The following is a 26,197-nucleotide window of genomic DNA, read 5'->3' as shown; positions in this document are numbered from 1 at the left end:
CACAAGAGAACTATTTCCAATAAGAGAAGTTTTCATACTTAAAACCAGGTAAGTGTAAGAAAGATTAAATATTTTACTTAAAGCAGAGTTGGGAGAGGCACTGCAAAATGGTTTAAACGTCTGAGAAAGCAAAATCTGGCAATATTTTTCAAGAGCCCTAAGATGTTCTTACCCATTTAGCCTAGTACTTATTATTCCAAGAATCTAGCCTTAGGAAATAAATAATTGAATGAAGGAAAAGCGATGTGAAAAAATAATTAGAACAACCTGTATTTTAAACTACGGTTCTAGCTAACTGAAGTAGGGAACTTTCATTTAATTGACTATTATAGTCATTTAAAAAGATGGTTTTGAAGATGATACAAATAATACAAAAGACAGTGGATGTTGCAGGTTCAGCTGGTGAATTGAACACATGCATCTTAATTTCACTTTCTGTCAAAATTCCACTGAAATTAAATTAACTTCATATAAAGACAAACCCAGAGATACCAGGAAAGTAGACAAAACACAACAAAATTTTGAGAGTTCCTAACTAAAAAGCTGAAACTTAGGCAGTAGGTTACAATATGCAAAGATTCCTAAAAAGGCTCAGGAGCTGATAGCACTAGGTACCTCTGGATCTGGGGATTCACAGAAATGATAAAATAAAAATAACTGAGTAAAATCTGTATGGAAAGCAATTAGATGCCTAACTCAAACCCCCAACTCCACACTGTTAGTAACTACCCTCTTGGACCTCAAAGTCTAGAGGTTTAGCCTCTGGATAAACAAGGTGGTCTATTCTCTAGACTGGAGAATAGCAAGGAATTCTAAGAGAGTGGATACCAAGTGATACATAACAAGGGCATTTAATAACTCCATATAAACTAAACGTTAGCTATTAACACCCTCTCTCATGCAGCCTTCTTCTCCTTTTTAACTCCTTTTGGACTCACCAAGTATGAGATGAAAAAATTTTTCTTCTGGGAAATTTGACTAAACCTAGAGAAAAAACCTAATGATTTTTAGTTTCCCAACAAATGGCCCATCCAGATTATGGGACAATGAAAAACATAGGCGCCACCTACGTGTTAAAGTTTAAAATCAGATTTTAGTTTCCCTAAACTTAATTGTGAGCAGAAAAGAAATACTGATTTCTGAGAAAACCTCTAACTAGGAATATAAAGAACAAAATAAAGAAATAGATTTGGAGGAAACAGAAACCTCAAAGGAGGGGAAAAAACAAAAATAAAAAATAATATCTTCAGACAATTAAGACGATATTATATACATACAAGAATGCTTTTTAAAAAAATCAGAAAATTTAAAAACATAACAATAACTAAAAGTCAAAAGAAGAGTTAAAAGATAAAAGGCGAGGAAATAAAACACAGAAGACAGACAAAGAGAGAAAAAGAAAAGTATGAGAGAAAAATAAAAGACCAGACCAGGAAGTTCAATGGCCATGTAATAAGGATTTCAGAGAAAACAAACAAACAAAAAAAAATAGAAGAAAGAAAAATCATTGTGATGGTTAATATTGAGTGTCAACTTGATTGGATTGAAGGATGCAAAGTACTGTTCTTGGGTGCGTCTGTGAGGGTGTTGCCAAAGGGGATTCACATTTGAGTCAGTGGACTGGGAGAGCCAGACCTACCCTCAATCTGTGTGGGGACCATCTAATCAGCTGCTAGGATAAAAGCTGGCAGGGGAACATGGAAGGACTAGACTTCTTGAGTCTTCTGGCCTACATGTTTCTCCCGTGCTGGATGCTTCCTGCCCTTGAACATCGGACTCCAAGTTCTTCGCTTTTGGACTCTTGGACCTTCAACCACAGACTGAAAGCTGCACTGCTGGCTTCCCTACTTTTGAGGTTTGGGGACTCGGACTGGATTCCTTGCTCCTCAGCTTGCAGATGGCCTATTATGGGACTTTACCTTGTGACTGTGTGAGTCAATATTCCTTAATAAACTCCCCTTTATATGTACATCTATCCGATTATTTCTGTCCTTCCAGGAACCTTAATACAATCATCAAATAAATAATTCAAGTAAATTTCAGAGAACTCAAAAACATGAGTTGTCACACTGAAACGGCCCAAGTGCCCAGATACAATGGATAAAAGAAACCTACATCAATGTTACAACACCAAGACATGATAAAGAGAAGATTCTAAACAATTTTGGAGAGAAAAACATACAAAACAAGTCACAAACAAAAGATCAGGAATCAGAATGACTTCAGTCTTTTCATTAGAACCCTGTAGCACGGAGATATTATCTCTCTTATCATTATTTTTTTTTTTGAGATGGAGTCTCGCTGTGTCACCCAGGCTGGAGTGCAGTGGCGTGATCTTAGCTCACTGCAACCTCCACCTCGCAGGTTCAAGTGATTCCTGTGCCTCAGCCTCCTGAGTGGCTGGGATTACAGGCATGTGCCACCATGCCTGGCTAATTTTTGTACTTATAGTAGAGGGGATTTTGCCATGTTGGCCAGGCTGGTCTCGAACTCCTGGCCTCAAGTGATCTGCCTGCTTTGGCCTCCCAAAGTGCTCGGATTACAGGCATGAGCCACCACACCTGGCCACAAGTAACAAATTCTATTTAAACCAGCAATGAAACATGAGGGCAACACAGACATTTCAGACACACATTTTCACATTTGCTTCTTACAAATCTTTCTGAGAAATTAATGGAGGATATATTCCAACAAAATGAGAGGCAATGAAGAAAGAAGAAATGGATACAGTAAACAGATTTAGCCAAAGAGAAAGCTAAAGGAAATCCTGTTCCAGATTAGAGTGATGTGACTCAAGAGACAGACATACTGAAAACTGTCATTCACATGCTTCATGCTGCCATTGTATCATCTTTTCAAACCTGAGGATAAAATAGCCTAGTGAAACTGATCCCAAGTATATCTGTATTTGGCTTGTGTTGACTATCTGCTGGTGAAGTTCTTACTCTCCTCTCCACGTTCTGCTGTCTGGATTGGCTGAAGATGCTCATTTCCCTGACAGAAGCCTTCTGACTTCAATCTATTCCTGAGAGTTGGAGGTAGGTCAGTTTGCTTTGAAACTGAAAATACTGAGCAGCTCACTCCCCTAGCCCACATTCCTCCTGTAGCTGACTCACACCAAATGCTCTGGGATGTATATTTTACAGGACTCACAACTTTGCCTTATAATTTCACAAGAAAGGGCTCTTCTAAACTTTCTCAATAACTTATAAAAAGCTAAAGCCAGAAACTCAAATGTTTAACTTGTCTTTTTCTGGGAGCTGCTTTCTACAAATGGCAAGACGGTCCTTTCCTTATGCTAAGCTTATGTTAGCTATTCATTTTTTCCTAAACATCATTATGGAGTACAAAAAAGCAGTAAAACTATAGCAAAAACTAGAGGGATAATTAACACACAAGTCAAACTGTTTTATGGAGGAAAAAGAAGAGGATTATAAATTAGAGGGGAACTCTGAGATTCCAAGTTCAGGCAATGTTCTATAACTTAATGTCAGAGGTAGATACATGGGTATTCATTTTATCTTTTTTCTTTGAATGTTTATATGTATTCCATTCAGTCTTCTGTGTGTTTAACACATTTCATACACACAAAAATTAACTGAAAAAAGGAAGTAAAACAAAATTCCATATAAACTATGACAATGTGAAGAAAGATAAAAGTGAGAGCTCTGTTATGTTAGGGTAGTGAAACGATAGACTTTCTTTGGTTTTCTAAAATTTTCTGTGTTTATACTAATTTCATAATATTATTTAAAAAGAAACAAAATGAACAGTAGGAAAATGCATATTACTTATTCACAACATGAAGGCTAGGACCATGGTTGTCTTATTTGTTCCTGTCCCAAGACCTAGCACAGTGTCTGGAATATAACATGGGCCCAGTAAATATTTGTTAATTAAGTGTTATTGTTAGATAAGAGGTAGCTGTAACTGCAGTTTAGTCACCAGGCTCTTTATTTTTATTTATTTGTTTATTTTTTTGAGACAGAATGTAGCTCTGTCGCCCAGGCTAGAGTGCAGTGGCGCAACCTCAGCTTACTGTAACCTCCGCCTCCTGGGTTCAAGTGGTTCTCCTGCCTCAACCTCCCGAGCAGCTGAGATTACAGGCGTGCACCACCATGCTCGGCTAATTTCTTTGTTTTTAGTAGAGACGGGGTTTCACCATGTTGGCCAGGCTGGTCTCCAACTCCTGACTTCAAGTGATCCACCTGCCTCAGCTTCCCAAAGTGTTGGAATTACAGGCGTGAGCCACGGCGCCCAGCCACCAGGCTCTTTAATATTGCCTGAAAAGTATCATTCCATTAAATGTTGTATAGATGTTCTTAATTTGTGGTTGGTTAATATTAATGTAATATATGTGTAACACATACAACTTTCTTTCTTTTTTTTTTTTTTTTTTTTTTTGAGACAGGGTCTCGCTCTGTTGACCAGGCTAGCAGTGGCACAATCTTGGCTCACTGCAACCTCCACTTCCCAGGTTCAAGCAACTCTTGTATCTCAGCCACATGGTAGCTGGGATTGCAGTCGTGCACCACCATGCCCGGCTAATTTTTGTATTTTTTGGTACAGACAGGGTTTCGCCATGTTGGCTAGGCTGGTCTCGAACTCTTGGGTTCATGTAATCCACCTGCCTTGGTCTCCTAAAGTGCTGAGATTACAGGCATGAGCCACCACACCCAGCCACATACAACTTTTTAATCAACAAGGTACAAATGTGGAGAAAGTATAGTATATGCAGTTATTCATGCCATGAGAGAACTTCTACCATGTGGATTACTATCACACCACACTTTTTTCAAATGCTCTTATGCCTCATAAACCTCAATGCTGTTCTTATGCCTTAGAAATGCAAATCTACTCAGGGACTGCAAACACCATGCTAACTAATACCAAACAACTCCTTCAGAAGACTATTCAGTTTTAACCAATTTCACAACTATGAGGTCTTTTCTGAACCATTAATACGAAAATATTTCTAGAACAGAAATGATTCCCAGTTGAAATACTGAAGCTATATAAATAATGAAAGCTTTATGGGTTTCTTTATTAATTCCTAAAATGTCTGCTTCTTATGCTTTCTATTTAAGTTATATTTTCAGATGAACAGTTCGTTGGAAACAATGTTTTTTTTTATTTTATTTTATTTTATTATTATACTTTAAGTTTTAGGGTACATGTGCACAATGTGCAGGTTAGTTACATATGTATACATGTGCCATGCTGGTGTGCTGCACCCATTAACTCATCATTTAGCATTAGGTATATCTCCTAAAGCTATCCCTCCCCCCTCCCCCCACCCCACAACAGTCCCCAGAGTGTGATGTTCCCCTTCCTGTGTCCATGTGTTCTCATTGTTCAATTCCCACCAGAAACAATGTTTTAAATCTACCTTCAATGGCATCAAAAAAATCTCCAATTGACATCTACCTCCTAAAGTCAATTTTGAAATTCCATACTAATGCAAAATTGTTTCATCAGTAATTCAAAGTAAATAATCCTACAGTAATAAATATTTGACATATATAGGTTTTGAACTTGATTGGCTTTTTAAATCAATGTCATGGATTAATTGTTAAGACAAATTAAGGAACACTAGTTAAACTGGGAACAGAGAAAACTGGCCTAAAATTAAAAACTATAGATTAGTGCTTCTCAAACTTTAATGTATATATGAATCATCAGGGATCTTATTAAAATGCAGATTCTGGTCCACTAAGTCTGGGACTGGGGCCTGAGATTCTGCATTCCTAACAAGTTTCCAGGTGATGGTGATGCTACTGGTCTTCAGATCACACTTAAAGAAGCAAAGCTTTTGGCCAGGAATCTGCAAACTGTAGTCTTTGGGTTAAATCTGGCCTCCTGTTTTAGTAAATGAAGTTTTGTTGGAATACAGCCATGCCCAATCCAGTATACTGTCTATGGCTGCTTTCATACTACAAAGGCAGAGTTGAATAGCTAACAACAGAGACCTATGTCCACATAGCTGCAAATATTTACTATCTGGCCCTTTACAGAAAAAGTCTGCAGACTCCTGTTATAGATAATATCCCAAATGTATGATCCGCATGTGGGAAGTAAGTGGAAGTGTCAATGCCTTTCATAGTTTTGTAGGATTACATACTTTTCTTTACATTTTCCAGTATAGTATACCAATGGACTCCTTTGATTTTGTTCTGAAACTCAAAGACAATTGGTATTACTTGCCAGACAACTTCCTGCTGCACAAGAAAGCCAGAAAGCCTTTTTTTTTAGTGATGGAGTCTCGCTCTGTTGCCCAAACTGGAGCGCAGTGGCACAATCTCAGCTCACTGCAACCTCTACCACCCAGGATCAAGTGATCCTCCCACCTCAGCTTCCCAAGTAGCTGGACTACAGGCCACCATGCCCGGCTAATTTTTAGTGTAGAGACAGGGTTTCACCACATTGGCCAGGCTGGTCCCAAACTCCTGAGCTCAAGTGATCCGCCCACCTCGGCCATCTCCTGAGACGGGGTTTTGCCATGTTGGCCAGGCACTCTAAAGTGATCTGCCTGCCTCAGCCTCCTGAGTTGCGGTTTCACCACATTGGTCTTGAACTTCTGACCTCAATTGATCCACCTGTCTCAGCCTCCTGAGACAGACTTCACCTCGGCCTCCCGAGGAGAGTGGATCATTTGAGATCAGGAGTTCAAAGCCAGCTTGACTACAGGCATGAGCCACTGTGCCTGGCCAAGAAAGCCGTTTTTTATGAAAATAAAAAATGCTGATCAGGAGACTAAAAAAAAAATCATAAAAAATAAAAATCACAAAAAATAAAAAGACCAGCCAGGTGCAGTGGCTCACGCCTGTAATCCCAGCTCTTTGGGAGGCCGAGGTGGGAGGATCATGAGGTCAGGAGCTCGAGACCCGTCTGGCCAACATGGTGAAACCCCATCTCTACCAAAAATACAAAAAATTAGCTGGGCTTGGTGGTGGGCGCCTGTAATCCCAGCTACCCAGGAGGCTGAGGCAAGAGAATCGCTTGAACCCGGGAAGTAGAGGTTGCAGTGAGCTGAGATCGCACCATTGCACTCCAGCCTGGGCAACAAGAGCAAAACTCCATCTCAAAAAAAAATTTTAAATTTAAATTTAAAAAGTAAATAAATAAAAAGTACTGACATAAACATGAACAATTACTGGTACAGCCCTTAACAATCTCCATAGCCAGCTTATGCCATTACTTACTCTCGTTAAATCCATGCCCAGCTTAAGCTGTGACAAGAGATGTAGGATGACACTACGTTGTTCTTCTACGGCTCCCAGGTCATCCTCTTTGTGGTCACATGTATCCTCTATCTCATCATCTGCATTTATTTCTTCAGGCTCCTTGATGGAAAACAAAGCAAAAGTCTTAGTATTTTAACTACCTATTCATATCCATTGAGAACAAAAGAATAAATATCAGACTTGAAGACATTTGTATTTGACCTAAGTGAATCTGAGTATGGGCAAAAATCTTTCAGAAATATAACTATTTGGCCATGGTATAAATTTCCTTCAGAGAGCCCCATTATTGCTGATATTGACATATTGCAGTTTTGCCATATATATCACATAGGAACTATTTTTCTTTTTTGGGGGAAAATATAATTTTTCAAAAAGAGTGAAGAATGTCTCCTTCAGCCTCCAGAGTCGCTGGGATTACAGGCGTGCACCACTGCATCCAGCTCATTTTTGTATTTTTAGTGGAGATGGAGTTTCACCATGTTGGCCAGGCTGGTCTCAAGCTCCTGACCTCGAGTGATCCACCCGCCTTGGCCTCTCAAAGTGCTGGGATTACAGGTGCCCACCACCATGCCCGGTCCCTTAATTGCTTTTTTCTTTTTGAAACAGGGTCTTGCTCTATTGCCTGGGCTGGAGTGCAGTGGTGTTAGCTCACTACAACCTCCACCTCCTGGGTTCAAGCGATTCTCCTGCCTCACCCTCCCAAGTAGCTGGGATTACAGGCACACACCACCACACCTGGCTAATTTTTGTGCTTTTAGTAGAGATGAGGTTTCGCCATGTTGGCCAGGCTGGTCTCAAATTCCTGACTTCAAGTGATCCACCTGCCTTGGCCTCCCAAAGTGCTGGGATTATAGGCATGAGCCACCACACCCGGCCCCTTAATTGTTTTTTATACACATTTATAATCACATAACCTCCTCTCATGTAAAATTTACATGTTTATAATTATACTAAACCTTTTTTCTCAAAAGACTCTTTCTTCCTAATTTTCCTTTGTGAAAGACAATACAATTTTATCTAACCATTTAGGGTCAAAAACTTGGGACTTGACTTGATCCAACTCTATATCCAGTCAGTCACAAATCCAATTGATTTTTCATTTGAAATGCACATAATCTATTCATTTGCCTTCATGTCTACTTCCATATCCTTCTATTCACATTTTATTCAAGTCGTATCATGTACCAATTTTCTTAAACATAGTACATTCTTCCCCATGATCATGACGCTATTGTCATTAAGACTAAACCCTTCTGCATTATTTTGATGTTATTTGGAGGCACAATTTACACTGCATTCTATGGAGCAGTGCTCCTGGAATCTTCATTCCACAGAGTACAACATGAATAGTGCCATTCAGAGTTGTAAAATCCAAAAATACTGTGATCATTTCCCATAAACCAGGTGTTCTACTAAATTCATTTTATCCTCATAAGCATCTTACAAGGTAGTATTATCCCTACCTTACCGATGAGGAAGTTGAAGCTAAGAGTGGTTAATTAATTGGTCCACATGTTAGTGAATAGCATATCCTGGGTTCAAAATTACCAGGCAAGCTTTCTCTTCAATAAACGCACATGCCTTAGGATCCTTGCTAGTGTTAGTCCTTCATCTTGAGATTCCCATTCTCTTCCTCCTCCCTTCAAATCCTGTCTCCTTTCAAAGCCCAATTCCAATCCTACTTTCTCCCCAAAGCATTTCTCATGTACCCGACTCAATATGTCTTCTTCCTTTCTCTGAATGCCCCTGTCCCAATAGCCTACGTGGTATCAATTAAGAAAAAAATATATTGCTTTATATTATCATCTTATCATTTTAGTGTATATGTTGTGACTCCAAGCAGATTATAAGTCTCTTCAGTGAAAAATCTGTATCTTCTAATTTTTGCTTCTCCTCTAATTCTTAGCATTGTACTTGCCATATACTAAGCTTAATAAATACTTACTAACTGCTGATTCTACAAATGAGCTAGTCAAACAGCTATAGAGAAAAAAGCATTTTATACATTATTGTTTTTTCTTCTCCCCTGCCAACGCTTGCCTGCAATGCCTGTCTTATCAAGCCAAAACTTTTGCCAACTTTGGAAGTCCCTGTGCCATATATTTCTTTAAAGAAGTAATTTACGAATATATAAAGTACCATAAACTATGCATTACTCTTGACTCAGTAATGCTACTTGGTAATATAACTTAAAGAGATAACCTAAAAAAAAAAATAGGAGAAGGCCGGGTGTGGTGGCTCACACCTGTAATCCCAGCACTTTGGGAGGCCGAGGCGGGCAGATCACCTGAGGTCCAGAGTTCGAGACCAGCCCGGCCAACATGGAGAAACCCCATCTCTACTAACAATACAAAATTAGCCGGGCATGGTGGCGCATGCCTGTAATCCCAGCTACTAGGGAGGTTGAGGCAGGAGAATCACTTGAACCCCGGAGGCGGAGGTTGCAGTGAGCTGAGATTGTGCCATTGCACTCCAGCCTGGGCAATAAGAGCAAAACTCCGTCTCAAAAAAAAAAAAAAAAAAAAAAAAAGGAGAAAAAGTTGGAAACAAGATAATAAAGTGTTATTTATAATTAAAAAAAAAACCCTCCAAACAATCTAGATATTCAACAATAGGGACATTAACTCAATAGACTATTTCAACCTTTAATTATACAGACAAGTACAACATAGGAAAATGCTTATCAAGTAAAAATAGCTTAAAATAACAGATGTGAACACAAAAGGCAAAAAAATCAATATGATTTGTTACAGTGGTAGATTATGAATAGAATCAAACACTCTTCAGCTTCTAAGAAATGTGAAATGAATAATAGCTTATAAAAATATAAACCCTAAGATTATGTGCTATTTTAAGTAGGGTAATACTTGAAACAACTGGCTTGGTAAAGTGCTTACTATGAAAAAGACTTAACTTTTAAGATTATAAACTTAATAATAAATAATGTTAAGATAATAAGAAACACAAGAGATAAACATTGTGCAAATCTCATTAGATAAGTTGTTTTCTAGAAAAAGAAAAACATAAATTTCAATTTTTTAAATATATTTTTATCAAGCAAAAGTAAACTAAAAGTTAAAAGGGCATATAATTTAACCTGGAAAATTCAACAATATAAGAGACCTCTTCAAAAACAATGCAGTTTAAAACGTTTTAGAATCAAGAGTGTTGCTCAGGTGTTAAGTTGATGTGCATGCCCCGACAATGAAAAGCAAACTGACTCTTTTTCAGTGATACCTAATTTTGCACATCAAAATCATATTTTTATATTACCTTACCCTTGCTAATAGTTCAGATTCTGCAACAGGCTGCTCTTCTGGGACTGCTACCGGCTTACTCTGCTCAGTTGAAAAGGGCTGGTCAGCTCCATTTTTATAGTGGTTTGATAAAGATATCTTTGGTTCTAACCACTCGATTGTCGTTCCTGATGGAGTAAGAGAAAACTTTCGCTGAAACTTGCTCATAATCTAGAAAGTTCGGCAGATGTGGATTTTAACAATTTCGTTTTGAGCCTACAAGCCTAAAGCAATTAAACCTGTTAAGAGACCCTGCAAGACAGCCACTTATATCTCATTAGCATGAGCACCATGATTGGGTATTTTACAACAGAGCAACTTGCAACTTGATATCAGATACTATTTAAAAGAAATCAACCCTGAATAGGACTGAATTTACTTCTTGGACAAGTCTGTGAATCACGAAGTATATTCCCAACCTAACAGTTGATTTGCTGTCTTTGTCCCTCTACTGATTAAGAAGTATGCAATTAGGCTTTAGAGAGGCACAGCTACAGGAGGAGTCTGGGACTGTGAAACAGTAAGATTTGTTTCAGTTTGGGATTGAGTCTTACTCTCAGCAACAATTGTCTAACCAACCAAAATAATCCCCCGGATCTAATTTAAGAATTGCAAATACATGTCCTTTTTTGAAATCATTTTTAAAAAGCCCCATACAACTTAAACTGAAAGACTCTTCTACTGAATAAATAATAACTGACCCAGTGAAGACAGTGGTCACATTTGGAGACCTGTCATCTTCTCGGTTAATGATTCAAATGTCTCTTGTTACCCTCAACTAGTTTAACAAAGTGGATTCTATGCCTAATCAATAATGGAAAATGTTCCATTTGATTTCAGTGGCTGATCTAGGTTTCACAGAAGCTTGGTGATAGAGTGCTATAATAAGGGACGCTCAGACTACTGCAGCAGAAATGTAGGAGTAGGAAATGTATTATCCTTTTTTTTTTTTTTTTTTTTTTTGAGACAGAGTCTCGCTCTATGGCCCATGCTGGAGTGCAGTGGTGCGATATCAGCTCACTGCAACCTCCACCTCCTAGGTTCAAGTGATTCTCCTGCCTCAGCCTCCCGGGTAGCTGGGACTACAGGTGCTCACCACCACGCCTGGCTAATTTTTGTATTTTTAGTAGAGACGGAGTTTCACCATGTTGGCCACACTGGTCTTGAACTCCTGACCTCAGGTGATCTGCCTGCCTCAGCATCCCAAAGTGCTGGGATTACAGGCGTGAGCTACCATGCCGGGCCACAAATGAAATTTAGTATTTAATTAATCAAGTATTTATTGAGCATCTAATATCTAGCACTGTGTTACTTGACATACTTTTAAAAAATTAAGTAAGCCTGGGCAACACGGACAGACTCCATCTCTACAAAAACTAAAAGGAATTAGCCAGCCATGGTGGCATGTGCCTGTAGTCCTAGCTACTCGGTGGGCTAAAGCAGGAGAATAGCATGAGCCTGGGAGGTTGAGCTGCAGTGAGCCGTGATGGTGCCACTGCACTCCGGCCTGGGCAACAGAGTGAGAAAAAAAAAAAAAAAAAAAAAATATATATATATATATATAATATATTGTCTTAAAAATAAGCAAATAATTAAGTAGTATAGACTGGAAACAAACTGTTTCATCTGACTAAGAATTATGATTAACAACACTAGAATTAACTCAAATTTCATAGCTAAGCCTAACTCATCCAATGTTCAACACAGGGATATAGTTAAGTAAACCAAAATACATTTGTCTCCTCAAAGGAATATAAATACTAAGCAAATTTATCAATAGCATATGATTGGAAAACATTTTTGATATAAAGTGAAAAAAGATACAAACATATGTTTTCCAATAACAACAGGGCAAAAGAAACAAAAACTAAGAAGAAAAAAGAGAAAACCTGGGATGGGGAGTATACTAATATATCAACAGTGGTGGTTTCTGGTTGGTAGGACAATGCATACTTTTTGTTTCTTCTTTTGACTCTACAGTATTTTCTATAACGAGTATGTTGCTTTGTAAGAAGAGAAAATTTATATTGAACTACTTACAATTCCTACAAGTTATGAATTCACATTCACAACTCACAATTTAGACTCTTCTATCACTTTGGAATGCCCTTTCCTCTACCTCTCACTCCTAAACTATGAATGCCCTTTCCTCTACCTCTCACTCCTAAACTATGAATGCCCTTTCCTCTATCTCTCACTCCTAAACTAATCGGTCTTTGCAGCTTCTCTGTGCCTTTCTCAGAACTCTTTCTACCAGCCATTCAGCTATTCTCCCACAGTTTGTTCCTTTTGGTAGCAGCACCCTATGCGTTATCTTTTTTTTTTCTTCAGCCATTCAGCTATTCTCCCACAGTTTGTTCCTTTTGGTAGTAGTGCCCTACATGTTATTATTATTATTTTTGAGATGGAGTCTCACTCTTGTCACCCAGGCTGGAGCGCAGTGGCATGATCTCGGCTCACTGCACCCTCCGCCTCCCGGGTTCAAGCGATTCTCCTGCCTTAGCTTCCCGAGTAGCTGGGATTACAGGCACCTGCCACCACGCCCAGCTAATTTTTGTATTTTTAGTAGAGACGGGGTTTCACCATGTTGGCCAGGCTGGTCTCGAACTCCTGACCTTAGGTGATCCACCTGCCTCGGCTGCCCAAAGTGCTGAGATTACAGGTGTGAGCCACCGCGCCTGGCCCCTACATATTATTTTATACTTACTATTTACATATTTCTTCCCTAAGTGGACTATGAATGTTTTAAGAGGAACATACATAACTGATTGGCCTCTCTCAATATTGCCCTAACCTACATCTACAATTGCCATTAAAAACAGTTTGTTGGCTGGAATTCTTGAATTTAGGCACACGTGAGGATGAGGTCCATCCTATATCCATCTGAGTAAGGGAAACTGTCTCCTGAGCAGAGACTCTACCTTTCTAAAATATCTTTCTTTTATGAGTAAGGTGAATTAGTTAAATAAGAGAACAATGAGATGTAAGGTATTAAGTTACATCTTAATACAATGAGATGTAAGGTATTAAGATGTAAGGTATTAAGTCATCACTAGCATTATTAAGTTATTGCTCATACAATGTGATGAGCATCTTATTTATAGAAAGACTCATTTTTTTGTAGTCCCGTGCAATAACATTTCCCTAGCACAATTAATTTCAACAAATAGGTGTTCTCAAATAGTGGACATATATATATATATATATATATATATATATATATTTTTTTTTTAATGGGGTCTCATTCTGTCACCCAGGCTGGAGTGCAGTGGTGGGATCACAGCTTACTGCAGCCTTGGACTCCTGGGCTCGGGATCTTCCTGCCTCAGCCTCCCAAGTAGCTGAGATTACAGGCATGAGCCCCTCGCCTAGCTACACATTATTTTTCAAAATGAAAAGTGACTGATAGACTTTTATATACTTGAAAATAATGACAGTGGACTAAGCCAAAACTCAAAAAATAATGCCCAGGTTTCTACTTTGGTCAACTGGATGAACAGATGGATAGTGGGCCACCAATTTTAACAGAAATATAGGAGATGCACATTTTGAGTTCAGTTTTTGACATGTTGAGCTTGAGGTCTCTTCAGGAATGTTCAGTGATATTAGACATTAGTCCTAAAATCATTTTAGATTCAAAAAAAGGACACAAGCATTAAGAATTTGTATAACATCAGCATGATAATTAAAAACCAACAGGCTCTGGTTTTCTTTTCCTTTTTTTAAATTAAGATTTTCTGAAATTAGAATTACAATAAATGCAGTCCTTTCCATGTGTTGGCCTTCATTGTGAAGCCCTACCTTTAATCAACAACTTACCTGAAGGCAATGAGCCCTTCTGATGTGATGCGTGCTGTAACTGGAGAATATGAAAGCAGTCATGTAAGCAGTTCATAGTTGCCATGGAAGTAGCTTTGAGCATTAAGAGATCCTGGTCCAAGGAACTAAGATGGCCAGAAGTAGGAAGGCATTCAATTCGTCTAATTAAGTCTCTTTGTTGTCCTTCAGCATGAGACATCATCTAAGGAAAAAACAATTCTGTGGGTCCTACTCATGATTTCTGTAAAACATGTATACATACAGTTGCCATTTTAATTACCAGATTCAGCTTCTAAGCCATTTTTAAAGACCTACTAGGCCAGGCATGGTGGCTCACACCTATAATCCCGGCATTTTGGGAGGCTGAGGTGGGAAGATAACTTGAGCCCAGGAGTTCAAGACCAGCCTAGGCAACATAGCAAGACCTCATCTCTACATAAAATTTTAAAAATTAGTCAGGCATGGTGGCACATGCCTGTAGTCCCAGCTACTTGGGAGGCTCAAGTGGGAGGATCACTTGAGCCCAGGAGGTTGAGGCTGCAGTGAGCCATGATCACACCACTGAACTGCAGCCTGGGCGAAAGAGTAAAACCCCGTCTAGAAAAAAAAAAAAAAAAGACATATTAGGCCATATTAGGCTTTTTAAAAGTTTGGCTATTTTCATTTAATGAACATTTAATGGTGCTTATCAATTGGGCAAAAGATTGTTATCTAAGGCAGCTGCAATTTTTCTTTGGAAGCAACAAAACTTAAAAGACCTGGCACTTTTTATTAAGAGTAATCCCAGCACTTTGGGAGGCCGAGGCGGGCAGATCATGAAGTCAGGAGATCGAGACCATCCTGGCTAACACGGTGAAACCCTGTCTCTACTAAAAAATACAAAAAATAAGCCAGGCATGGTGGCAGGCACTTGTAGTCTCACCTACTTGGGAGGCTGAGGCAGGAGAATGGTGTGAACCTGGGAGACGGAGCTTGCAGTGAGCCAAGATCGTGCCACTGCATTCCAGCCTGGGCGATAGAGTGAGACTATGTCTCAAAAAAAAAAAAAAGGGAATATTAAGCCATCAAGTTATCAGAAAGATTCTAGAAGATCCTTAACAGGAGAATCAAATACTTCATTCCAAAGTTAAATTAAGTTCCAGTCTGGGCTCTCAACCACTTACTTCTCATACCTTTAGTCAGGCTCAATTTGAACCTACTATGAGTGCATAATGCGTTTCCTGCTTCCTCTTTCCTAACCAACCTTTCTGGTCCTGTTATGCTAATTTTGGACCAAGTACTGGATGCAAGCTTTTCAAGTTTCAAAGATTTTAATACACTCTGCTTTTATTAGGAGCATTGTCCAGCTTTCCTAACAGAACCAATGGAACAATGATTGATGAGCAAGCCAATTTTTTTAGAGGAAAACTGAATTTATGATGCTTAATGACTTTCAGGTATGCGTGGAAGGTTCTCTAATGGGCCATCCTTTGGATACTAGTTTAATTCACATAGAAACTCTATATAGTGGACAGACTCTTTTAGCTTTCAGAGGCTCTGTTCCAGGTGATTATTTTTTTCTTTTTTTGAGATAGGGTCTCACTCTGTCACCTACGCTGGAATGCAGTGTTGCAATCATGGCTCACTGTAGCCTTGACTTCCCAGGCTCTGAGGTTCTCACCTCAGCCTCCCAGGTAGCTGGAACTACAGGTATGTGCCACCACGCCTGGCTAATTTTTTGTATTTTTCTTTGTAGAGACAGGGTTTTGCCATGATGCCCATGCTGGTCTCAAACTCCTGGGCTCAAGCAATCCACCCACTGTGGCCTCCCAAAGTGCTGGGATTACAGGCGTGAGCCACTGGGCCCAGCCCAGGTGATTTTTAATACGGCTCATCGGGGGCAAGTGAAAGAGGCGTACAAAATGATCCTACTAAGCAAATCAGTGTCATATATGGAATAGTCCCTGAAAACATGTACCACAGTTAAGGATCAAACATTTACCCATCCCAGAAAAAAATGTTTCATAAGAGGATGAACTGTATGTAGGTATGATGGTATCTATTAATATATACACATTTATACATGCATATATAGTGTGCTTTGTGTGTGTATAAATGTTTTTGTATACAAATTTAGGAACCAACTCCCACTAATCCAAACTTATAAACAGGTAGAACCACTCTGAAATACAGTGTGGCAATATCTACTAGACATAAGTAAATATAATTTATGATCCAAAAATTACACTCTTAGCAACCTAACCAAGAGATATATACATGCATATGTTCAGCAACTCATGTCCATCAACACCAGAATGGATAAAAAATATTATAGCATAAGCATACAGTTAATATTATATAGCAATGAAAAGGAACAGTTACACTCAACATCCTAAGTAAATCTCAAACACATACAGTGAACTGAAAAGCAGCCATACCCGAACAAGTACATACTATATGATTCCAGTTTTAGAAGTATCAAAACTAGGCAAAATAAATCTATGGTGTTAGAAGTCAGGATAGTGAGGAAGGGTGTTGTGATAAGGGGCATAGAAGTGGCCCTAGGGTGCTCGTAACATTTAACTTCTTGATCCAGGAGGTGGTTCTGCAGAAATTACAAGAGGCACACTTATAATTTGTGTACTTATCTATAGTATGTTATAAGCCAATAAAAGTTTAACAAAGGAAAAAGAATCTTAAGACATTCACAGCATAATCAGAAGTCACAATATAAAAACACTTGAAAGAGAAAATAGTATGTTTCTTTGTGTAGAAGGCCCAAAAGAGCCACCTGCTAGTAATGGTGTTAGAAGTGGTCAAAGAAAGTAATGTTCTTTGCTAGAAAAAATAAAATTAAAAAAAAATAATTGTATCTTTGGGAGGCCAGGGTGGGAGGGTCACTTGAGGCCAGGAGTTCAAGACCATCTTGGGGAACATAGCAAGACCCTATCTCTAGCAAAAAAAAAGAAAAAAGAAAAAAAGTAAAAATAAGCTGTGTGTGGTGGTGTGTGTCTCTAATCCCAGCTACTTGGGAGGCTGAGGTGGGAGGACTACTCGAGCTCAAGAGTTCGAGGCTGCAGTGAGCTATGCACTCCAGCCTGGCAACAATGAGACACTGTCTCTTAAAAACAAAGTACATATATGATATGGTTTGGCTGCGTCCCCACCCAAATCTCATCTTGAATTTCTGTGTGTTGTGGGAGAGACCCAGTGGGAGGTAACCGAATCATGGGGGAAGGTCTTTCTCATGCTGTTCTCATGATAGTGAATAAGTCTCATGAGATCTGATGGTTTTATAAAGAGGAGTTCCCCTGCACAAGTTCTGTCTCTTTGCCTGCTGCCATCCATGTAAGACGTGACTTGCTCCTCCTTGACTTCCGCCATGACTGTGAGGCCTCCCCAGCCATGTGGAACTGTAAGTCCATCCACCTCTTTTTCTGTATAAATTACCCAGTCTCGGGTATGTCTTTATCAGAAGCATGAATATGGACTAATACAGTAAATTGGTACCGGAAGTGGGGAGCTGCTGAAAAGACACCTGAAAATGTGGAAGCGACTTTGGAACTGGGTAACAGGCAGAGGTTGGAACAGTTTGGAGGGCTCAGAAGAAGACAGGAAAATGTGGGAAAGTTTGGAACTCCCTAGAGACTTGTTGAATGGCTTTGCCCAAAATGCTGATAGCAATATGGACAATAATGTCCAGGCTGAGGTGATCTCAGATGGAATTGAGGAACTTGTTGGGAACTGCAGCAAAGGTGACTCTTGTTAGGTTTTAGCAAAAAAACTGGCGGCATTTTGCCCCTGCCCTAGAGATTTGTGAAACTTTGAACTTGAGAGAGATGACTTAAGTATCTGGTGGAAGAAATTTCTAAGCAGCAAAGCATTCAAGAGGTAACTTGGGTGTTGTTAAAGGCATTCATTTTTATAAGGGAAGTACAGCATAAAAGTTTGGAAAATTTGCAGCCTCATGACATAGTAGAAAAGAAAACCCCATTTTCTGAGGAGAAATTCAAGCTGGCTGCAGAAATTTGCATAAGTAACTAGGAGCCGAATGTTAACTCCCAAGACAATGGGGAAAATGTCTCCAGGGCATGCCAGAAGTCTTCGTGGCAACCCCTCTCATCATAGGCCTGGAGGCCTAGCAGAAAACTGGTTTCATGGGCCGGGCCCAGGGTCCCCATGCTGTGTGCCACTTAGAGACTTGGTGCCCTGTGTCCCAGGTGCTCCAGCCATGGCAGAAAGGGGTCAACGTAGAGCTCGTCTGTGGCCTCAGAGGTTTCAGGTGCCTCAGGCCTTGGCAGCTTCCATGTGGTGTTGAGCCTGCTAGTGCACAGAAGTCAAGAATTGGGGTTTGGGAACCTCTGCCTAGATTTCAGAGGATGTATGGAAACACCCGGATGCCCAGGCAGAGGTCTGCTGCAGGAGCGGGGCTGTCATGGAGAACCTCTGCTAGGGCAGTGTGGAAGGGAAATGTGGGGTCAGAGCCCCCACACAGAGTCCCTACTGGGGCACCACCGAGTGGAGCTGTGAGAAGAGGGCTGCTGTCCTCCAAAACTCAGAATGGTAGATCCACTGACAGCTTGTACCATGTGCGTGGAAAAGCCGCAGACACTCAATGCCGGCCCATGAAAGAAGCCATGAGGGAGGCTGTGCCCTGCAAAGCCACAGGGGCGGAGCTGCCCAAGACCATGGGAATCCACCTCTTGCATCAGGGTGACCTGGATGTGAGAGATGGAGTCAAAGGGGATCATTTTGGAGCTTTGACTACCCTATTGGATTTTGGACTTGCATGGGGCCTGTAGCCCTTTGTTTTGGCCTTTTTCTCCCATTTGGAATGGCTGTATTTATCCAATGCCTGTACCCCCATTATATCTAGGAAGTAGCTAACTTGCTTTTTATTTTACAGGCTCATAGGCAGAAGGGACTTGCCTTGTCTCAGATGAGACTTTGGACTGTGGACTTCTGAGTTAATGCTAAAATGAGTTAAGTCTTTGGGGGACTGTTGGGAAGGCATGATTGATTTTGAAATGTGAGGAGATGAGATTTGGGAGGGGCCAGGGGCAGAATGATATGGTTTGGCTGTGTCCCCACCCAAATCTCATCTTGAATTCCCACATGTTGTAGGAGGGACCCAGTGGGAGGTAACTGAATCATCAGTGCAGGTCTTTCCCATGCTATTCTTGTGATAGTGAATAAGTCTCACAAGATCTGACGGTTTTATAAAGAGGAGTTCCCCTGCACAAGTTTTCTCTCTTTGCCTGCTGCCATCCATGTAAGACGTGACTTACTCCTCCTTGCCTTCCACCATGATTGTGAGGCCTCTCCAGCCATGTGGAACTGTAAGTCCATCCAACCTCTTTTTCTGTATAAATTACCCAGCCTCAGGTATGTCTTTATCAGCAGTGTGAATATGGACTAATTATATATATATATAAAATATGTACATATTATATATATAGTGTGTGTATATATATACACACATACACACACATACTTTAAAGCAGACTGCAAGATATAAATATAGTAAGATATATATCTAAAGATATATATAGTATAGTGTGTGTGTGCATGTGTGTGTGTGTGTGTGTGTGTATAACTTGCAGAGTCTGCTTTAAAACAAAGTATATAATTATAGCATAAATGTTAAAAGTTGGTAATGGCTCTCTCCAAAACAAATTAGCTAATCAAATATATTCAAAGAAATGGAAAAGTGATTTGTGAAACTGTTTTAGTGATGGTTCCTTGACACTATAAAACCAGTTCCTTTAAAAAAAAAAAAGAAAACTTCAAGAAAGCTGAAAACTTGGTGAACCTGTGTTTTGTAGCTAGAAATGGCAATCGTAGTGATAGGAGTATATCATTCAGGTGGCATATAATTTGTCTGAAAACCAAATTAGAATCGTGATTTTAATCACTTGTGTTTTAAGTTTCTGTCTCACTTACTAGACTGGTCATTTGAGTTACTCACAGGGCATAGCATAGTACCAGCATGAAGCATGGACTGAAAAGGAAGGGAACTGACAAGTAGTACTAATAAGAAACAGTAAATAGGAAACAGATGATTTTAATAAAGTAAAGCTTTTGTAATAAATTCATTTTCAAGGACAATATGATACTACTCACAAGAGTTAACTGCTTTTAGGCCAGGTGCGGTGGCTCACGCCTGTAATCCCAGCACTTTGGGAGGCCGAGGCGGGTGGATCACCTGAGGTCAAGGGTTCGAAACCATCCTGGCCAACATGGAGAAACCCTGTCTCTACTAAAAAAATACAAAATTAGCCGGGCATGGTGGATGCCTGCAGCATGCCTGTAATCCCAGCCATGTGGGAGGGTGAGGCAGGAGAATTGCTTGAACCTGGGAGGCAGAGGTTGCAGTGAGCCATAATTGTGCCATTGCACTCCAGCCTGGGCAACAAGAGCAAAACTCCGTCTCAAAAAAAAAAAAAAAAAAAAAAAAAAAGGAGTTAACTGCTTTTACAAACTGCTACCTAATCTAACACTAAACTTATCCATAGATCTGATTAAAATGTTTGTTTCAAACTCACACCAATTTATATCTTTGCATCACAACCTCCTGGAACTGGATAATTCTAGAACAGTAATTCTCAAAGTGTGCTCTACAGAGACCCTGTGAGACTCCTTTCAGAGAGTCTGTGAAGTCAAACTATTTTTATATTAATTCAAAGAAGTTATTTGCCTTTTTCACTGTGGTGACATCTGCATTAATGGCGTAAAAGCAATGGTGGGTAAAACTTCTGGAATGATAGTGAAAAGGCAGTGACACCAAACCCACTAGTGGTCACTGTATTCTTTACCTGCCATGAACTCACAGGAAAAAAAAAAAAAAGCCAATTTACTGAAGAATGTCCTTGTAAAGCAGTAAAAATCATTAAATTTACTACATCTTGACTCAAGTACACATTTAAAAAATTCTCTATATAAAAGGTGGGAAGTATATACAAAGCACTTCTGTTGCATACCAATACACAGAGGTTGCCTAGAGAAAAAGCACTTTTGTGACTGACTTGTAAGCTGAATTAGCTGTTTTTTTTTTTCTATGGACTACTATTCAGAATGTGAAAGAATGACAGAAAGAAACTATGGAGATTCAGGTTTGGGGAATGAGGTAGACATTTTCTCAAGATTGAATAAAATAAGGCTATCAATTAAAAAGACAGTATTTGTTACCAATTACAAAATTTGAGCTTTAAAATGAAAATCAGAATTTCGCACAACCTTATCTGATATATCTGACAGCTTCCCAATACTTTTCTGATGACACTGGGGATGTTAATAAATGTGAATTTTACTCACTGTATAATAATAAAATGGATCAATATTTGCAAGATCTGCATAACTCTGTAAACTAATATCTCCAAAATGACTAATGCATGCCTGCACAGTGTTACAAAATCATGGATAGGTTAAAGACCCATTCAAAGTGCAGGACAGACCAATGGATTTTCATGTAACGAAATACAAAAAGTTCACCGATATGTATTCGATTCCACACTGCATCTAACATTTAAGAAACTATCAGTTGTCAAGTTTTGGTATAGTAACAAAGAATAGCCACAATTATCTAAAAAGGCTATTACAATGTTCCTCTTTTTTCCAAACACATTATCTGTGAATGGCCAAATTTTCATCCTGTAGTTCAACTAAAACAACATATTACAGTAGATTGAATACAGAAACTGATATGAGAATTCTGTTGTGTTCTGTTATATATTCTATATGTTCTATACATATATTTGGAACTTAATATTTAGAACTTAACGAACTGCATGTTTTATTAACTAGAATTACTTGGTACACAGTTTAAAAGAAAGAAATGGTGATATAAGGCAACATCAAAGATTTAATGATTCTATACGTTTGAAATGTTTTATATATATATATATCAGTTTCTCTCTCTATATATATCAGTTATATATATAAAAGTTTTTTGTTTGTTTTGTTTTGTTTTAGAGACAGGTTTTACTATGTTGCCCAGGCTGGTCTCAAACTCCTGGGCTCAGCCTCCCAAAGTGCTGGAATTACAGGGATAAGACACCGTGTCCCACCACTGTTTGTTTTTTTATTTTTTGAGACAGGGTTTCACTCTGCTACCCAGGCTCGAGTGCTGTGGCACAATCATAAATCACTGCAACCTCAAACTCCCAGGCTTAAGGAGTTCTCCCACCTCAGCCACTGGAGTAGCTGGTACTACAGGTGCACACCACCACCCCCAGCTAAAATAAAAAAAAAATTTTTTTTTTAGAGACAGGGTCTGGCTTTGTTGCCCAGGTTGGTCTCAAACTCCTGGGCTCCAGCAATCTTCCCACCTTGGCTTCCCAAAGTGCTGAGATTACAGGCTTGAGCCATCATGCCTGGCCTATATCAGTTTGTTTTTTTTTAAAGAATCACCTGTTTGGCTATAGAGCCTTCCCACTAGGCTTAATTACCCTTTTGATCATAAAATTTACATAAAAGGAGTCTGTACTTTTACTTGAGAATTGAAAGATACACACTTTTGAAAAATGACCACGTACCTAGTACGTGACAGACATGAGGAAACTTAGGACATTATATATTCAGGGAATGTTTATGACTTAAAAATTATCTCAGCATACTAGATGGGAAACAATGAAGGCCCTTGAAGACACAAACAGTATTTAAGTTTTTTTGTGACAAAACCAAGCAAGTAAGATCATTTTGTGCATTTTAACTCGACTTTAATTCATACTTACTTCTCTGACTTCCACAAGATGGTCTGGAGGTAAATTAGTTCTTTTGCTCACTGATTGCAGTTTGGAATGTCCAACATTAAAAAAAGAAATGGCATTTTGACTTGGTCTCCTCTGCGATATAGGAGAATTACCACTAGATGCAAGTGAGAAGCTCCGTGACTTCAGAGGAGGATTATTCTGATAGACAAAGAAAATCATTCCTTTTGTTTTCTTCTTTAATTTAGGATTTCTAACCATCTAACTACCATACACTTAAGATTTACACATGAGCAGCGTTTAAAATTAACTTCAGAATTGACTATGAGAACATTTCCAAAGATAATAAAATCTGAGATACTCAAAGCTTAAGCATTTTACATATCCCAAAGTAAACTGGTAATTTATTTAGAAAATAATTTTCTAGCTTTGTGCTGTCAAAAAATATTCTTTCACATTTTATAAATATTAGAATAACAAAAAGTTTCTAATTTCAGATTTTTAAACACCACGAATTTTTTTTTTTTCTTTTTGAGACTGAGTCTCACACTGTTGCCCAGGCTGGAGTGCAGTGGCGTGATCTCGGCTCACTGCAACCTCCGCTTCACAGATTCATGCGATTCCCCTGCCTCAGCCTCCTGAGTAGCTGGGATTACAGGCATGCACCACCATGCCCAGTTAATTTTTGTATGTTTAGTAGAGACAGGGTTTTGCCATGCTGGCCAGGCTGGTCTTGAACTCCTGATCTCAGGTGATCTGCCCACCTCAGCTTCCCGAAGTGCTGGGATTATAGGTGTGAGCCACTGCACCCAGCCTTAAACACCATGATTAACACGAAAAATGCACTCAGCAATATAATACATTTCCTAATGTAATATGCCAAGTATCCTTTGATACAAACTAGTACTTTCTCACTGACAATGACTAGAACCTTGCAGAATGAGAAAAGCTGTTGTGCTGGATTTCCTGAAGACTAGGTTTTAGGCCAAAATTACAGTTTTTAAAAATTCACTTCTGGGGGAAACCACCAGAAGAATGATTAAAAAAAATAGTAAAAGACAAGTTATCACCTAGGTATGAAATCCTTTAAATATGCTGCCCATATATTACTTTTTAGACATCTCTAACCTCAGATTTCAAGTAATGAGACTCTCCTTTCACCTTGAAAAATATTTTTCAAAACACTCCAAAGAAGATATACAAATGACTAACCAATAAGCACATGAAAAGGTGCTCAACATGATTAGTCATTAGTAAAATGAAATCAAAACCACAATAAGATTCCACTTCATATCCACTAAGATAACCATAATAATTTTTTTAAAGGACAATAACAAGTGTTGGCAAGGATGTACAGAAATTAGAACTCTCGCCGGGCGTGGTGGCTCACACCTGTAATCCCAGCACTTTGGGAGACCGAGGCGGGTGGATTGCCTGAGCTCGAGAGTTCAAGACCAGCCTGGCCAACACGGCGAAACCCCATCTCTACTAAAAATACAAAAAATTAGCCGGGCGTGGTGGCGGGCGCCTGTAGTCCCAGCTACTTGGGAGGCTGAGGCAGGAGAATCGCTTAAACTCGGGAGGCGGCGGTTGTGGTGAGCTGATATCGTGCCACTGCACTCCAGCCTGGGTGACAGAGTAAGACTCTGTCTCCAGAAAAAAAAAAAAAAAAAAGAAATGAGAACTCTCAATGAGAACTCTCATATATTGTTAATGGGAATGTAAAAAAGTGTGGACGCTTTGGAAAACAGTTTGGCAGTTCCTCAAAAAATTAAACAGAACTATCACGTGATCCAGCAATTCTACTCCCAGACCCTAGAGAAATGAAATCATATGTTCACATAAAAACTTGAACACTTATAATGTCATTCATTAAAATAATGAATGTTTTCATTATGAAAACTTGAAAGTGTTCATGGCAGCATTATTCATAATGCCTATAAAATGAAAATAACCCAATGTCCACCAATTGATGGATAAAAAAAGTAGTATATCTATACAATAAAATATTAGTCTTAAAAAAGGAGTAAAGGAATAAAGTACTGATACATGCAACAACATGGATGAACCTTGAAAACATGCTAAATGAAAGACACCAGATACAACAAACCCCATATTATATGGTTCAATTTACATAAAATGCCCAGAATAGACAAATCCATGGAATAGAAAATAGAGTTTGCTAGGGGATTGGGAAGGAGAGAACAGGGAGTGACTGCTAGTGGCTCCGGATTTTTAATTTTTTTTGTGGGAGGGATGACAATGTTCTGAAATTAGAAAGCTGCAATGCGGCCGGGTGTGGTGGCTCACACCTGTAATTCCAGCACTTTGGGAAGCCACGGTGGGCGGATCACTTGAGGTCGGAGTTCGAGGCCAGCCTGGCCAACATTTTTAGTAAAGAAACAACTTTTTTAGTAAAGAAACCTGTCTTTACTAAAAGTACAAAAATAAGCTGGGTGTGGTGGTGCGTGCCTGTAGTCCCAGCTACTTGGGAGGCTGAGACAGGAAAATCACTTGAACCCGGGAGGCGGAGGTTGCAGTGAGACAAGATTGCGCCACTGCACTCTAGCCTGGGCCACAGAGAGAGACTCCGTCTCAAAAAAAAAAAAAAGAAAGTTACAATGGTTGAACCACCTTGTGAATATACTAAAAACCACAGGATTATAAGTATATACTTTAAAAGGGTGAATTTTACAGTAGGTGAATAGTATCTCAATTTTAAAAGGCAAAAAATAAAAAATATTCCTTCCTCATTTTTGTATATTAATATTGTATATAAATCTAAATACCTTTCCAATAGCTTCAGTATGATGTTGTGTACATATCTGAAGTCTGCTAACCCAGTGCTGTCGCTCTTTTGCATCTGTAGCTGTTAAAAGAATGTAAAAGTTATTTTACATTTATTTATTTTGGAACACAGTTAATCGCCCACAGTATGAAGGCTGTCACTCTTTTGCATCTGTAGCTGTTAAAAGAATGTAAAAGTTATTTTATATTTATTTATTTTGGAACACAATTAATCGCCTACAGTATGAAGATCAGATCACTGAAAAGCAGATACTGGTCTTACTCTCACTAGAGCAAACTTCCCTGACTGGAGGGAGGCAGGAAAGAGGCCAAAGCACCAACCTTGTTAGGGAACACAGTAGCT

At 39.2% G+C, this 26,197-nt stretch overlaps 1 protein-coding gene across 1 annotated transcript in view; it reads right to left on the bottom strand.

Moving 5' to 3' along the window:
- The window catches only part of OSBPL11 (oxysterol binding protein like 11), a 67,149-nt gene that overhangs the window by 24,550 nt on the left and 16,402 nt on the right, over positions 1–26,197 (bottom strand). Inside the window, exons 4-8 of the mRNA XM_002813196.6 lie at positions 25,836–25,915; positions 23,071–23,247; positions 14,360–14,561; positions 10,523–10,668; positions 7,203–7,343 (exon numbers count right to left, since the gene is read on the bottom strand). Coding sequence (XP_002813242.4) covers positions 7,203–7,343; positions 10,523–10,668; positions 14,360–14,561; positions 23,071–23,247; positions 25,836–25,915 — 746 coding nt within the window. The remainder of the gene's footprint in view (positions 1–7,202; positions 7,344–10,522; positions 10,669–14,359; positions 14,562–23,070; positions 23,248–25,835; positions 25,916–26,197) is intronic.

Source organism: Pongo abelii, chromosome 2, assembly GCF_028885655.2.
Source record: "Pongo abelii isolate AG06213 chromosome 2, NHGRI_mPonAbe1-v2.0_pri, whole genome shotgun sequence".
Classification (NCBI taxonomy): domain Eukaryota; kingdom Metazoa; phylum Chordata; class Mammalia; order Primates; family Hominidae; genus Pongo; species Pongo abelii.
The sequence above is the reverse complement of the archived record's forward strand: the minus strand, read 5'-3'. Positions and strand labels throughout refer to the sequence as shown.